The 17,918-nt window shown below is 37.2% G+C and overlaps 1 protein-coding gene across 4 annotated transcripts in view; it reads right to left on the reverse strand.

Annotated features, from left to right (window-relative positions):
* Window positions 1-4,540: 4,540 nt before the first annotated feature.
* Window positions 4,541-17,918, reverse strand: part of LOC121314573 (solute carrier family 12 member 7-like) — a 116,858-nt gene continuing 103,480 nt past the window's right edge. For 2 of the 4 annotated variants that reach the window (XM_041247991.1, XM_041247989.1), the window contains 4 exons: window positions 15,226-15,398; window positions 12,850-12,864; window positions 6,179-6,312; window positions 4,541-5,076 (listed from right to left, as the gene is read on the reverse strand). In XM_041247991.1, coding sequence (XP_041103925.1) covers window positions 4,985-5,076; window positions 6,179-6,312; window positions 12,850-12,864; window positions 15,226-15,398 — 414 coding nt within the window. In that variant the 3' untranslated portion in view covers window positions 4,541-4,984. The remainder of the gene's footprint in view (window positions 5,077-6,178; window positions 6,313-12,849; window positions 12,865-15,225; window positions 15,399-17,918) is intronic. The other 2 variants (XM_041247990.1, XM_041247992.1) reach the window with 1 other exon arrangement.

Here is a 17,918-nt window from a genome sequence, read left to right on the forward strand (position 1 = left end):
TGACTCTACCAACAACAAAAAAAAAATGATTTGGCGACCACAGTTTCATTTCATAATTAAAAAATATATATTTCATTTGCAACTTTCCCCTCTCTTAATTCCTTGCATTACTTTTACTTTGTGCTGCCTGTACAACAGAGACTTGAAAATATATCTAGCATATCAAATTGCACATGTAAAATGTTCCAGGCACAATACAGAGATCTACAGCAACAGAAACCAAGTACAACCTAATAAATGTCTAGTTTGTTAAGTCTGTACAGACATGTGAACAGGCTGGCTGTAGGGGTGACGTTGGGCCAGAAAGAATCACACAAGCAGGCAGTACTGGGGTTGAAACTGAGACGCAATGGTTGCGCTCACTGTTTTAATGAAAAATAAAAAGGCTTAAACAAAAACAGCACACGGCACTTTAGGCCAAAATAAATAGACAAACAAAACGTACTAACACTAAACAAAACAGACACTAACAAACAGGACGAACGCTAAACAACCAAGTATCGTGGTGGTCTAATTCAGCACGTATGGTCACGTATTGCAATTGTCACTTTAAAGCTTACACCGACTTTCTCTCCCATTCTCTCGCACTGAATACCCAACAGTTCAGTTAATGTGCAAATGTTTTGTTTTTTTATTTAATCTAAACTTATTGTCTAACTAGTTTACAAATTTGTTTTTTTATTTTTACAATGGATAAAAAAACTTAGTGTTTTGGTTACATACAAAATACTGGAAAGTGGAAATATGACAATACATAGTGAAAATTGAAATATTCATGTTGTAATTTGAAAAATTTTACATGCAAGCTGCATCTACACAGCTGTTGGGTCTTTTACATGTATGGTTACTGCAACAATGTAATTTGAATGAGAAACCATTTAGCTTGTTATTGGGGGGGTAAACAGACTTTTGCTACTTCAGTGCAACCTGTTTTCTACAAATATCTTTCATATCACATTAATACAAAACAAAAAACTATCAAATGTACTTTCCTCCTCTACTAATACAAATTTAGTACACAATGTAATTAGTACACAATAAATGTTGCAAGGCAAGTTAATTTCCATCCAGAAATATCTATGAAGCACAGCGGTGGTTCAGGCAGGGAACTCACTTTTAATCAGTCAATCAAATTAAGCTTATTAAGCGTCCATAACTAGACAATTGATTCAGATCTTACCTGATCCATTACCTCCCTGCTGTGAGTTAGTTTGCCTCCTCCTCCCCAGCCTCCATCTGTTTTTTGGCTTTGTCTAAGGAGAAGGGCAGTTGTCCTGCCACCTGTCCATGGCTTTACTACAGCCCCTCCACTTATCAGTGGATAAATTATGGGCAGGCCTTCCCCGAGGTGAGACCACGGGCCAAAGATTATATGTTAAATGTGTTATCCTAGAACATCAATGTGTTATCATGTCTAATCTGTAATAAATGTTGTACCTATGACATGAGTTCCCTGACTGAAATCACGGTTTGCCTGAGTGCATTTTCTATTTTAAACACATGTTGTTCAATATATTATCCAGTTCCAAAACCACTTTAGATTTCTATAAGAATTTTAAACTTGGTTGCTTTTCTGCAAGGAGAATCCGCCCCTAACCAACATGTTACCTGCAAGTACATAAAGGCTCAGTGTGTTATTCTCCCATGCTGCTTCTTTTGTTTCGGCCTCACAGTCAAATGCTGGGAAGCCGAAACAGGAGTCGACTGCTTAGCGCCTGGAGGAAGGGCTGACCTCAGCCATCGATTCCCTGAGGTTTCCCCCTACAAAAATTACAAATATGTGAGTAGGGGGGTTTTCCTTACCTGAGTGCTGAGCAGTTCGTATTTAGTTCTGCAGGGTGCGTGGTCAGGCTGGAGAGGCTGGGCTCTTTCCCCCAGAGCAGCCGTGTTTCAGCTGCTCATTATCATTAATTTTCGCGCAGGTAGCCGTCAAGCACCCACGGACGAGGCCTCCGGCCAAATTTATTATTCACTCAGGCCGAGTGCCCTTCAAAGTTCATTAAATCATCTGTAATTGCAATCAATAAATCATTCATTCATTGTGGATTCTCCGTGCTGAAATGATTAGACTACACCTCAACTGGATGGACCAAGTCTTTGATTTCTGTTGTTATCAGATTACATCAGATTACAGTTAATACCGACATCAGCAAAGTTATTACCTGCAGTGTTATTATGTCAAAGTAGGGTTTGGATTTAGACCATTCTAGATTTTATTACTTGGGGGCCAGGTTTATGAAGCTCTTCAAACTTTGCCCTTTTATTTTCATGAAATGAAAATTACACAGTTAATGTTACAATGCTAGTAATACGAGTCGTCAAATTCACAAAATCAGTTGGTTGTTGCTAATGTTGTAACATTAACAGTTTAAATTTCATCTCACAGAAATGTTTGCAAATTGCAATTTCTTTATAGTTTTCTTTTTCTATTCCATACTCCACAGCAAGACAGAAATGATGCAGGCATGATTTAAAGTGCAGAAGATACTGAAAATCAGAAGTATTTATATTTTCACTTTCTTCCTATTACAGTCAAACATTAACACACTGAAAAAAAACACCACCACCACTTTAATCACACAATACAAACCTAAAGTGCATTTATTAGTTACTTTAAAAGAAAAAACCTTTGTGCTTGACAGTATATCAACTTGTAAAACCTGTGTAAAACACCAGCTAGTTTATAGTTCTGCAAAGCACAAACAGCTATAATTAACCGGGGCATGGCATTTCATATGTACTGTGATAAAATGAAAATGGCAATTGATGTTGCACAATGTATGCATGTTTGTTTCGACTTGAGAGCGCTGTCATTACATCATTACTGCATTTATTGTTTTTAATATCTCTGTTCTTATTGAATATCCCTGACCAAGCTTGAAATTGTATAATGTTCTGTGGCAATGTTGCCCTGCCCGTGTATTTTGTGTTGTATGTTGTGTGTTAATGTTGGTGTATGGTTATTGGTACACAGGATATAAATGGGTCTGTGGAACATGAGTTGTTTAAAATGTATATTTGTATTTAGGCACGAGGATTGCACAGCCCTTCACGTTTAGGTAAAATGTAATAATATGTGAGCACGGGGAATTGCACTTTATTAATTCACGTGCAGTTATACCGTGACTCCAATTGTATGATTGATTAGCAATCGAGTCTCAGTACAGCTGCATAAAAGCAGCATGTTTTCACCCACTCGGGGTTGTGTGTTCGGTGAGTGGAGAACAGGATTGGAGACGGAGGTAATAATTGTAGTAATAGTTAAAATACAAGCTCACTGTGTTTTGTCTTTGTAGTCCGTTTTGTTTGTCTTTTTGTTTTGGCTATGAGTGCCGTGTCCTTTGTCTTGTTTGTCTTTCAACCTTTTCTGTCTGTTTCGTTATTAAATACTGAGCGAGAACAATCGCTCAGCTTCACCAAACCCCACCTCTCTGTTGTTTATTTCTTGGTTCCTGGTTCTGGTCTGACATCACCCACTACAGCTGTCTTTGTGACATGTTCTTATTTACTTAATTTTTTAAATTGTATTTTACTTTTTTGCGTTGTAAATGTATCAATGAACCAAATGTATTATGGCTTTCAATAAGTAAAAAATATGGCAGGGACGGGAGTTGCAATTTACATAGCAAACAATGTGACAAAAAGTAGCTTCAATTTTGATCAAAAAGACTAGATTCATTCACCCCTAGTTTTATTAATAAATACTATGGAATGGCTCTCATTCTGTACATCACACACGTATTATTATTGCTTTTGATATAAACTAACAAACATATTATTAAAACAAATTTATTAAAAAAAAAAAAAAGTTTGACACTAAAATTCCAACATTATTGCATTGCTCAAAATGTATGGGCAAATCTACGTTCCTTCTAATTTTTTAATTTTTTGTTTTTTCATGAAATGATATGCTTCAGTTTATGTGTGGAATGTGTCCATTTTAATGCGCTAATTATTACTCTACAATAATCAAATCTACAAATTGCACACCCCTTGTTACAACAAATACACTGAAACACATGCTTTCACTATCCAAAATCTTAATTCTCACTACACAGTATAACAAATGCACAGGGAACAATGAACAAAAAAAAAAAAAAAAAAATCAAAAGATGTTTTTTTGGATATGTAAACCTTATTTAAAAGATTTTGCTTTAACAAGTGTAACAGCAACAAGTCATGAATTTTAAAACCAGTTTTACTGAAATATACATTTGCAGCAAAAGGGGTAGAAACATTGGACATCCTGCTTTGCTGGCCTCTCTATTTGAATACATTGCTTTACAATTTTAGTTTCAGAAAATGAATCACATTTTTATTATTGCAGTTCAGTCAAAACAAACTATAGATCTGTCCTACAGAAAGCCAATAAATGTAGCATCCTATTTAAAATAAAGGTGCTAAACCGGATTTGAAATGCATCACTAAATACTGTGTATGTACAAGGAATTATGGGCTGCATTGCATCAAGGAGTGAAATATGAAGTGTGCAATATTATTCTGGGGTCTCAATACATGCTTTATGCTTTATTAAAAAATAAATAAAACCCTACACCTAAAATAATGTTATTTTCTACTAGTTTCTAAAGGCTGGTTGGCCTACTAAATAAAACTGGTTATTAAATGTTTCTAAAATATGTTAATGCCATTTATCACATACTGTACAGGTATAGATGGAGCTTACTAACAAATAAAGCATAACTAGTGCTGGTGTGCTTGTGGATTCTGCATTGACATAGTGGTCTACTGCATTTGTCTTTGCACAGGCTGGAGCACCAGCTGTTCATAAAGATAGATACAGTGTTCCTGTTTCACTACCATTATTTCATTACATGTTCCCAGGTAGCACATCCTTTCAAAATGAACACCACTTTCTATAGCTGTGCTGGTATATCACTTGCACTAAGCAGGTTTTTATTTGAGGTCCAAAATCCAGTCTAGTGCCGAGTAGTGTTTTCTTGTCAGCTTCTCCTTTGAATCAGACCTAGGAGTAAATAGTGATCACCTCCCGTCCACCACCCCGAACCAGAAGAACTCTGTTGAGGCCCTCTGTTAGGACTTCTAAAAACTCCATATCTGAAGAACTTCACTCAAGGTTAATTAACTGTATCTCAGGTGACTTCCAACATGCAGCAGTATAAGCCTTAGTTACCTCTAAAACTCTTTATCCAGAGTTTTATAGGTTTAAATAAAACATGACATGTAACACTGTTTTTAATTGAGTGTATCCACACAGTCAGTGACGCCGTCGGTGGGGGGGGGGAAACTGGGACAATAATGTAATATTGTCAAAACACTTGTCCATTGAAGTTCTGACAATATTTTTTCACTAATTTAGGAGTGGTTTCTGGGTAACTCCAGTCAAGAGAGATTCATTGAAGGTTAAAACAAACTCATAGTGAATGTACATGCTAAGATTAATAAACAACGCAGAACTTTTCAGTGACATCAGGATTTGTGTGTTGTTAAAATAACTAAAAAAAATAAATAAATACATTTAGGCTTCTCATGTAGATCTGAAGAAGAAAACACAGGTTGTTATTATAAACCACTGGGGGGAAATTTTTCAGATGGTGCACACAGGTCATATATTTTAATTGTGAGTCTACAGCTATGGCCAAAAGTATTGTATCATCCTATAGAATTAACACGTTTTGCTTCATAAAGTTTTCCATATATTTAAAAAACTGACAATTGAAAAATGTGACAATTCAAAATCTAACATGAAATATTACTACTACTATGGCTTCTTGTAGATTTCTGTGATATGACTTTGTAGTTTCTTTGATTACATAAATAAAATATCTAAATTATGTTCATATAGTTATTTATAGCACCTAAAATTTTGATGATGCAACATTTTCGGCCACAGCTGTATATAATGGAACATATGATGAATGTTTACAGTATATATAAATCGTTAGGGAATGTATGATTCAAATAGGTTTACTGTATTTTGACCAAGCTGAACCTATTTATTCTTTAATCGAGACTGTCTTAACATGGAAAACAAACTAGAAGAGTGTTTACAGGGCAAATCCTGTCAATGTGGACTCGCTGGATTGAGGAGGGGGCCCTTTTCAAAGGACTTGTCCCAGGCCCTACATTTCCTGCCTACGGCCCTGCATACAATGTTATATTTTATGCATAAAACCTGGAAAGCAGAAATAAAGGATACAGTTCTCATCCCCACATTTGTTTTTCGGCGGTCCAGGCATGTTCAGCAACACCAGATGAGCATCCTGGGATTTATTTACAACCACCTCATTAAGTTTCACTGCAGTGTGCATTCTCCTCACATTTGACTGATTCCTGCAACAGAGTACTGTATGTTATTTTGGTGCCAGGACAAAGTAAGATATACACTATTTGGCATGTTACACCTGTCTTAGGAGATCAAATCAGTTTTAGATAACTAAGTTTCTCACATATTATACACATTGTGTATTAACTACACGGTACCTGAGTGTAACAATTACTGTACATAATCCCCATGTGTGTTATCAGCATTGGCCTACAGGTGGTGCCATACCTTTGTCATTAAAGTAAGCATGCTGATTTAGCAGATATTTGTTTGTACTGAATTATATTTGGCTGATTCTAAAGCTTGGAAATATGTAACATACGACTGCTCAACTCTGAACCTGGTTCATACGATAATTGGGTATTAAGTACAAAGTCTCCAAAGTCCAACATATTCTTGGAGGCAGGTCATTATACAGCCGCAGACAAAAAGTATTGGCACCTGTGATAGAGATGGCTGTAGGGTGATGTTAGACCAGGGAAATGAAACCACAACACTGTAGTACTGGTGGGCAAATTGAAACACTACGGCGCTCAGTGCTTTATTAAATAATAAACAAAAGATTTAAGTAAAACACAACTACACAAAAGAAAAGGGCACCTTGGCCAAACAAATAAATAATAATCAGAAACTAGTAGTATATTGGTTGTAAAATCAGCATATGCAGCAATTACACTATCCCCGAACAAGAAAAGCTGCAGGCTTTTATATTCTGGCCGAGGGGTTAACTAGCTGGTAATTATCTTATTACCCCTCAGCCATAGTCTGCACCAATTTAATAAGGATGCATGACTGTCAGCTAGTTAAATAATCAGTAGCAGAACACTGTAACTAAGCTCCATTGTAAAGTCAGTAGCCAAAAAAAGAGGTAAATGATTCCAACATCTGTTGAAGAATGTTTTGGCAACATAGCAGATGATAGCCAAGACAAAGGACTTGGATTCACATTTAGCAAACTGCAACAAAGGAAATGGCTACAGAACAGTACCAAAGAAATATAGGAAAGAGACAGAGGGTATAAAGGAGGAGTACAAATCAAGCATGCCGGTTCTCGCTACAGCAGCAGGCGGCAGTGGAGAACATGAAAAGGCAACGGATGTGGCTGGAGGAGACAGCCTCTATATTAAATGTCATTTTGTACCCATACTGGGACGTGGCTCAGATTAGCTCAGTGGGCAACCCCATACCAATAAGGAATAGGGGAGAGTCATTTAGACCCTCACCTCACAGATTAGGGGAGGTAGCAAGACTCTTAATATATCCATAGTTTTTCTTTGTAGTCTGGTTTAGTGTTTTTTGTTTTCCTTTTTCCTTTGATCTTTTGGTTTTTCACTTATCTATTTATTAAACTGGCCCTTGCATGTGCTAAAAGAACTGTGGCAACAAAAAGAAAACAAACAATGGAACAAGCTACCATTGTCGGTTATAAAATAAAACTGTGCGTCTGTGGAGCGTCTCAAAGAACATCTCTGACTCTCCCACACACCCCCTATTAAACAAGACATAAAGGGCCCAGATTTCATCAACAAGATGTAACATACTGGTTAAGAATCATCATAAGTGTTTAGAAGCCATAATAAAAGCAAAAAGAGAATATGCAAACTACGAAAGCAGGGGAGCCAATACTTTTGTCATGAACAAATACTTTCAATGAAATAAGTTTGTTGTTTTTTTTTTTTAAGATTATTTGTTAAATTACTAGACATGGTGTGTTTTGCTTTTTGTTTTATTGAGAAGTGGTTAAAGTTTACCAAATGCTTGTCCCTAATCTGTTACCTTGAATTATGGTATAAGTGTAGGTGCCAATACTTTTGTCTGCGATAAAACTGAATCAACTTCCTTTTCAAAATTTAAATTAATGAATGCCTCTCCTGATAAATACAAAATGAAAAAGTAATAAAACAAACACCCCACAACACTACAATTCCAACCGAGCCACAAATAGTTTGCAAGTTCAGCAGCTTAAAGATCAACTTCGTAGGGTTACGAAATATCAGTGGATTTAGCAAATGCATTCTTCTGTATCATTTTCTGTTTTAGTCTTGACACCCTGGTGACTTTTGATATCTATTACACTTAGAGCAAATGTGACAATCACTAGGGGAATGGTTCTACAGGGGATATTTTAATGGTTACTCTCTGGTATACCTGATGCAATTTCAACATAAGGCCACAGAGGTGCTTTAAACTTCAGAGATTGAAATAGTCACCAGGAAGTGAAACAGCAAATGATACAAATTGTATCTAAACAAGTGGAAAACATTACTTTAGTTAATACAGCTAGGATATTTCATATGCATACCAAGATGCTCTCTAATTATATAAGCGATATATAGTAGCTTGGTTTGAAATCCAGCCCTAGCGATGAGTTGTTAATTATACAGAATCCTGGAGGCACAATTTTCTTAAATACATAATTTGGTTTACACTGAAAATGAGAAGGTCAAAGTCAATATTAGCATTTATCCCTATAAGATATACCTGCATGATAATCAATGTTTGACATGCATTAAATAATAATTATTAAATAAAGACCTACAGCTATGGTCAAAAATTTTAGGACTGAGTCATACGTAATTAAAAAAAAAAAAAAAAAAAAAAAAAAAACAAAAAAAAAACACATGAACATAATTTAGATCTTTTACTTAACATCATGTAATCAAAGAAACTACAAAATGATATTGCAAAAGTCTACCAGAAGCCATAATAGTAGTACAGTATATGGAAAAATACAAAGTGGTATGTAATTCAATATGTTAACATATCATTATTCAACATGTTTGATTTGACTTTATGAAGCAAAATGTGTTAATTATATAGGATTATATGAAACTACTGTCCATAGCTGTGTATATATGTATGGGATTATCAATGTTAATGTTACACCTGACATTAACTGTGGAAACCCAAACTGTTGGAACAGACAACAAAAAAACAATAACATTTTACTTTAAAAATATCAGTACATATATTAAAATCACAGTATTTGAACGAAATGGCTAAAATATGTAACAATACTTCTCTTCTTTTATAGATATGTATTTAATAATTTAATGGTGCAACACTGCACAATGGTCTTTTTGGAAAAAACAGTACAATTCTAGCTAACATATTTTTGTGCCAGGTACAGTGCTAGAGTATACGACAATGGCTGTTTAGTAAAGCATGCTTTTCTGCTTTTCAAAGATGTAAATAGCTTTGTAAGCGCATTTCATATCTGTATGCATTATTAGACCATTATAACACCAGCATATGCTTTCCGTATTAATAATTTCTACAGTCTAAAAAACATCCTGTGTACAACTTGTGGAAAACAGTTTAAACTGAAGAAATATGTACCTATTTATTTCTTAATTTTAGAAAACTTTATTAAAAGATTAATAAAAAATTATTATATATTATATATATATATATATTATATTATATATATAGATATATATAATGAAATACCAACCAAAACGTGCAAAAACACTCAAGACTATATATAATATATATATATATATATATATATAAAAATACTATAATAGTATCTATATATATATATATATATATTATATATATATATATATATATATATATAGGGTTGAGTAGGCAGTTTAATGTTAAACCCAATTTCTGTACTTTAATAACTCTGACCCTGTTCAATGGATTTGCACGAAAATTTAGATGTGTGGTCCCTTTGGTTAGATCTCTTGATGTGGGTCATTTCCTTCTGCTCGGATATATGGATTCCGAGAGCCAGATAGTGAAATTTTTTTTTTAATTTTTTGCTGGTTTGTTTTGTCAGTCTCCAGCTCCAAAATGGTTTGGAATTTGCCTTTGAGTCTTAGTGGGGCCAGTACAGCTTCCATGCACTTCGAAAAGGCATGGGGAGCTAGAACTCATACGCTGTTCCCTGAAAGGCGAACTGCAGGTACTTCCTGTGCACCGGTGTTGGAAACAGGCTTCTTTGAGGTTCACCGTGGTGCACCAGTCACCTGACCTGAATGATTGCAACAGCTGTAACATTGTCAACTTTTTTAACCTCTTTCGGCACAGATACAGGTTGACCTGTCTGAGGTTGAGGATCGGTCTGAGACAACCATCCCATTTGGCCACTAAGAAGTACCTGGAGTAGAACCTTCCTCCAACTGGAGGTGGTCAATCATGCGAATAGCCCATTTATGCAGCAGAGCTGCACCTCGTGAGACACCACTAGAGAATCCTGTGGGTCCGTGACCAAAGTTACAGTCATGCCCTGAAAAAGGAAGGGGAGCATGCTTGAACTGCAGAGTGTAGCTGGTCTGAACGGTAGTAAGCACCCAGATGTCCGTGGTGCACTGACGTCAATACTCCAGATGGCTCATCTGAAAAGGGACCCTGGGCCTGTGGCAGCAAACTCCTAGGGCCGCTGCTCAACTTGTGGCATCCTTGGACAGGAGCGCTAAACTAAGCGCTTGTAGCAGCGCGCCAATTGAAGCTTCTACTGGCAGAAATTCGGTAGGGTGTCCATAGACTGGGAAAATAGGGTGTCCATAGACTGGGAAACAGCAGGAGCTGTAGCTGGGTGACCCCAGGGTGACTGATCTCAAAAAGAAAGTCCGGGTGCACTGAGTGGGGAACAGGAGAGATGGTAGGCTCTTCATTAAAGATAGATTACCTTGTCTCACCTTCTATATGCCAGGGCACGTGCAAGACTGCAGTGACCCTCTTGATCAGTGGTAGAAGCACTGCCGACAGGAAGTGCTTAACCGCAAGGAACGTGCTGTCTGACTCCACGTCCTCAGACAGGAACAACAGCTCCTGTTCTCCCACCTCCTCAGCGGCGGTGACGGACAGCATGTCACCCTGCTGCTAATCTGCACTCGTAACCCTTCGGAACCCCAAGGCAACAGGCAGGACAGACGGCGCAAAATGTTCCTTGGTGGGAAACTGCTAACTAGACCTTCTCCATCTTCTCAGAGTCTGCCAATTGCTTGGATCGGCCACTCTCCTTACTCTTCCTCGGAGGAGGAAAAGGAGAGGCATGAGGATGAGGAATACCACAAGGATGGCTTCCTGCATGGGCTTCTTTCCGGGGTGTGTCGTCCGCTCTCCGTTGGCACAGAGCCATGGGGGGAAGATGCAGCCACCTCTCTAACAGAGGGTGATGGGGAAGAGCACTGTGCAGGAGTGACGGATGCAGAGCACTCTGTAACGCTGTAGGAGAGACATTTCTCCAGTCATTATGTAAGTCGTAATGCAGTGTACAGTAACATTGCACAGGTGCTGCCTCAGTCTGCTTAAAGACAACAACAGGGCTGATTAAGAACAAGAACAAAAACTAGACTGGCTTGGTACTGGACCAGGGATGTAAGCACTGGTCGGTAGTGGGTTGGAACCAGGACAGTACCAGGATAATACGGGGTCGGTTCGGTGAGTTTAGCACTGGGTCGGTACAGTATGCGAGAACGGATTGGGTTGGTGATCTCGGTACTGGTACGGGTCTACTCAGTTCACAGTTACTGCAGGTAGCACTGTACAGGGATGCCCAACTGTGCAAACTACTGGCAAAGCCACTCGGTCAGTACTCACACGAGACTGAGGGAAGCCTGCCTGTTAGAATGAGCTGCTCTCACTACAGAATGCAATGCAGACAAGCCTGCAAGAAAATTCTCATACTAAATACAGTAACAACATTTACTTTATTATAAAAACCATCTCGGAATTGTGGCCGAAGCCAAAACAAAATACATTAACTCCAGCCGGAGTTATTGCAGCCTGGGAGGAGAGCACAAAGTCAGCCGACTTACGTTGCTTGATCCCTGAGAAGGGGTGACAAGCTGCTGGCTTCATGCAGGGCAAAAGGTCGCTGCGGGACATAACAAACTGGCCTTATCTGATATGCTTCTCCTGTCAGGTCAGTCTTGAAATGAAAATGGCACTGAGATCTGTGAGCGCTGTCATTTTATGCCCTCGGGGGTGGGGCATGACTGCGTCACAGGCTCTGCAAGCAGCTTTGACATATTTTATTCAAGGTTGGGGTCTTTAAGTGTTAAATACCCATTTGTTAATGGTTACATTTCGTACTTGAAAGGGAACTTTTGTTGCATGGTTGCATTTCCCACTATAGGATTGAACTGTCACAGTTCAAAAAATCACTCAAGCTAGGTTTTTCTGCAACTGCAACATTTTCAGTTAGTTACATGTGCAGAATGTGAACATAGGAGTGTAGGACCTAGTGTATTCTACAGCAAGCAATTCTTAAGTACTGTACTCTTCATTCAATTTTTTATATAGAAAGCAAGCGCTACATTATATCACACATGCTATATATTACAGATCACATGCAAATAAAAGCATAACCTTCCAGCTCACAGGACATTTATTATGTTTAAATAAAATGTACACAGTTTAGTGATCAGAAAACTATATGCCAAGATTTTAGAATATTAAAAAGGTTTAGATAAAAATTCAATTTGAAAACTTTGTTTTGTTCTTTGTGTGCTGAAAGGGAATAAAATGAAAGAAACACCAAAACAGAACTACTATCACACACAGCCTAAGTTAAAGTAAATGAGACTTACAGACTTTCCCATTCTCTAGAAGGTAAAAAAAAAAAAAAAAATCAGAAATCATGAAGATTTTACATCTATATCGTTTACAGATATAAAAAAAAAAAAAATTGTGAAATAAAAAAAGCGTTATTTCTAGGGGTACAGAATATCTTTACAAGAAATGAATTATTTTCTGTTGTCTCATGTGACAGACCTTAAAAGTTAATATCAAAATAACCATACTTGTTTATATGGTATAGAGGTACATAAAAGATGACCAATGCAGAAGCTAGGGTTGTGCAATTCCCTTTAACATATTTTTTGTCGACAGTAATTCAATGAAGCTGATTTAAACGTGCAGATTCTATAACACTGAACCAACCGGATCTGTTCATTTGGGTCAGTGGCAATCAGTGGCAATTATCTTCTGGACTGAGTGATTTAAAAGCCCCCCATTTTCCTTACTGTTGTAGAGATGAGTACAAATCAAACTCATATTTACTCAATTTATCTGCGTTTATTTGTCATACCTTTCTTTTATTCGTTTGAAATAAAATCCTTTTGATTTCACTTTCTGACTTGTGTCCGTTCCCATAGAAACCCATCTTTGTGAATTCTGGGACTGTAGTCGTGGGCAACACTTAACATTAAACTTGCCAACAACTGTATCTCCCAGTATACTACAACAGAATCAAAAGCAGTTGCTAGTTTTTCAACATGTTTTGTGTCAGTTTACAGCCTCACCTGAGGTACGGTAGTAAAAATGCAGCTCCTCGGGTGACGAAAATGTGCTTTCAATCAGCTTTAAATGACTCAAGTAATTTTCATTGAATTGTGCAGATGAGGGAAATACTTTACTATTCATCTTAGATATTATGTTACCTTTCTGTACAATTAATAATGAAAGTTACATTAAAATTAACAGAGAAATGTAGCACCATATTTTTGCAGGAGCTCAGATAAGCAGGGAAAGCTGCTTTATTTTTAAAATGCGTATTTAGAGTTTCTACTGTCATTTCTATCTCCCCCAATTTAGTATATCCAATTATCTTTCCTCAACACAAATATAACACCTCATAGAAGGTCAACGGAGAATGTTTGACACAGCATCATGCATCCAGTTTCTATCCAAATAAAATCTACTACACCAACATCCTATGCTCTTTTTGAAACACTACTGAGGAACAAAACACCCACATCAATGGCACAGTCCTACAGAGAAAGTGTAGTGATTTGTAAAATACCAATGAAAAGTGATGTGTTTATTATAAACATTACAGGGTGTTCTGTAAGCAGCTTTACAATGCACCATTAATACTAACAGGATTTGCAGTACAGCCACCTGGGCAAAAAAATCATAAGTAATAAACCCAGACAATGGACCTATGATGTTCATACCTTACAGATTACTTAGAGTGGTTCATAAGTTCAATATGGTTTTTATGATGGCTAGTCACTGTTATACTCCATTGTCCTATATCAGATTTTAAGGGGTGAAAGTAGGAACATCTTTAAGCAATTCCTACATGGGGTGTAACGACTCACTGTGTATTGATGATACTTTGCTTAGATGATATATTGTACCATTGTATGTATTGTACTACAAGACCAAAAGCACAACATTGTATTGCTCATTGCAGTTCATCAAATGGTTTTTGAATGAAGAATAAGTGTGTTTTATAGTTTGTCCCATCTATCCTATTTAATTGCTGTCTTTACACAAAATGGTCTATCATTAAATGACGATTTCATCTTATTATGCATTACACATATATCCCATCAGCACCACCACATATATTGTGATGCATACTGTACTGCTACCTGCATATCATGACACATATTGTGACATTAATGTACAGTTAAAACCCCTAATACCTACCATTTGAAAACATACTTGTAATTTACATTACTCAACTGGGGATATTCAGACCTGTCAACTCTCCCGTATTCACCGGGACTCTGGACTCTTTGGATTTTGGACTCTTCCCCCAGACATCTCCCGGGACAGATTTTCTCCTATATTTTGCTCAAAATGCTGTTAACCCCCTTATGTCAGCAAACCTTTAATGTCTGCAAAAGTCATGACCGGTGTGTGGTTACTGCAATCCCTGTCTATACTTGGCAGGGTTTAGGAACCAGGGGAGCCCTGTGGCAGGCATGCATTCAGCGTGTGAGTCAAGTTCACATACTTAGCCACGCACCTGGACCGCAGAACACAAACAGTTAAAAAGGTATCACCTTTGCACCTCCCCCCACTCCTGATTTTGTATTTTCAAAAGTTGACAGGTATGGATATTGTGAAAGCATCAACCAGCTGATAGGATTTAGGAATATAACCCATACTGCATGCTTTAAAGTTGGCCACTTGACATCTCCCACACTGAACTACTGAAAACGAGTACTTACGGTTTCATGTTGAAGAGGTCCTTGACCCCCATTCCTGCAGGTTCTCTGTTTCTGTTCCTTTCAGCAATGTACTTCTCTTTGGTCCACGTCATGTGGACTCGATCTGGAACAGCATCAACCTTCTCGCTAATGGCTGCATGCGATGCTGTGTTTCTGTCGTGGATTAACTGGGCCTGAGATGAACAAAATGGAGCACTGAAGCAGTTCTCAAAAATCAGAGTATTGCAGCTTCACGCAGCTGCAGCTGAAACATATCAGGCTTATGTTGGCACCCTTGTGACACAATATGAATGAAAAACCAGTAATTTTTAACCACAAGGATGATTGCAGTAGGCTTATTAATAGGGTGATAAAGATATTTACCTCTGTTATTAATTACGTAGGGATAATTCTACAATACCTGTAAAGTGACCCATTTTAGTTTGCTCATTACACTTGCTGTTTCACATTTTACATATTTTTTTGTATAGAACAGGGAAATAATGTGGGTTTTAAATTGTTGATTTATTTTTTGTTTAATCCTTAATATAATATTAGCATACAAGTAGGCTACAGTCTATAAGTGCCAATATTACAGAACCATTACTCCAGTTAGCAAGTATTAAAGGTACAGAGAAAGGGACAGAACCTGGGGAGGGACAATGTACTGCTAAAACACCAGCAAGCAAAACAACGAATCTTCATTGATGTTGTCATATGCCACACTAAACACTGAGTATCTGCCATTCACTTAACAACACAAGCAGCATCAAATCTCAGATTGCAAATTGCTAACTAAAGGTGTCTCAAATTAATGGGCCTTGAATGAATACCAAACTGTAAATAAAAATCGTCTTTGAATAAAGTGAGTTTCTTTGTGTGAAAGCTACATTACAGATACAAAATACGAAATGGGGTGTGCGAGGAAAATAATAGTTGAGAGGTGGATAGGCTTTGACATGCAGTACAGGTGTTGGGATAATGGAATACTTTGAGTGCCATTCTTTCTTATTATGGAAAACAAATCAATTTACTGTTGGTACATCCACATACCACTTAAATGCAGAAGACAAACAATTCTGAGAACTGATTCTCTCCAATTTTTTTGTTTGGTTTTATATACAGTACGTACAATATCTATACTGTTGCCTTGTTACATTTATTGTACCGCATGCAAGTGCCATGTTGTATAAATTTAAATACTTACACGACATTTAGAATATGTATATTTGACATGAAAGCTGAGAGTGATGGGGACGAATATAATATTTGTGGGTATACACTGTATAGGAAAGACAGGCAGGACAGACGAGGAGGAGGGGTAGCGCTATACATAAACAGTCTTGAAGCAGGTGTTAAACCTGGACAAAGAAAATAAAACCGTATGGGTCAGAATAAAGACAAAAATTCAAAGGGCATAATAATAGGAGCATGCTATAGACCGCCAGATTCAGACGGTGAGCACAATAATCTGTTAAACAATGACATTAGAAATGTGTGTAGCAAAGGAGAAGCCATACTAATGGGGGATTTCAACTTCCCCCAAATAAAATGGGAAAACCCGGTGGGTAGCGCGAAGGATGAAATAGAAATGGTGGAAATGACAAATGACTGCTTCCTAACACAATTTGTCAAGGCAACTAGAGGGGAGGCATGCCTTGATTTAGTCTTTTCAAATAACGAAGATAGAATAACTAAAACAGAGGTCAGAGAACCACTGGCAAACTCAGACCACAACATGGTCTAATTTGAAGTGTTTTTTAAATCCCCAAAAGTAAAGACTAAAGCTAAGGTTTACAATTTTAGAAAAGCAAACCATGAAACAGAAACTAACAGAAGTAGATTGGAGTAAAATAGAGAAAACACCCACAGAAGAAGGATGGTTGTTCTTCAAAAATGTAGTACTAGAGGCGCAAAACAATTACATCCCTAAAGTAGGACAAATCTAAATGTAAAACTAAAGCCAAAATGGTTTAATAGATCAATTAAAAAAATATTCAGCGAAAAAAGGCACTTTTTAAAAAAGGACCAAAAAGAAAGTACACAGAAAGAGTACACAGAACTGCTGCAAGTCAAAAAGGAAGTTAGAAAGGCCAAGAGAGAAATAGAAATGAACATTGCTGCTAAAACCAATTCCAAAATGTTTTTTCCAATATTACAACAGCAAGAGAACATTCAAAGAGGAGATTAAATGTTTAAGAGATACAAATGGCAAAATCGTAGAGGAAGAAAAAAAAAAAATTGCAAATATGTTAAATGATTACTTTTCACAAGTTTTTACAAAGGAAGTGACAACATGCCCCACATGGTTCCTATCCAGTTTTAAATAACTTTAGCATAACAGAGGCAGAAGTTGTTAAAGGGACTAGGAGCTCTTAAAATAAACAAATCCCCTGGGCCGGATGAGATCCTCCCAGTAGTTCAAAGAAATGAAAGAAGTAATTTACAAACCGCTAACCAAGATCATGCAGCAGTCTCTTGACACAGGGGTGGTACCGCAAGACTGGAAAATTGCAAACGTAATACCGATCCACAAAAAGTTGAACCAGGTAACTACAGACCAATTATTATATGTAAACTTATGGAAACTATAATAAGAGCCAAAATGGAAAATTACCTATATGGTAACAGTACTGGGAGACAGTCAACATGGTTTTAGGAAAGGGAGATCGTGCCTAACTAACTTGCTTGATTTCTTTTGAGGATGCAACATC

Source organism: Polyodon spathula, chromosome 4, assembly GCF_017654505.1.
Source record: "Polyodon spathula isolate WHYD16114869_AA chromosome 4, ASM1765450v1, whole genome shotgun sequence".
NCBI lineage: Eukaryota > Metazoa > Chordata > Actinopteri > Acipenseriformes > Polyodontidae > Polyodon > Polyodon spathula.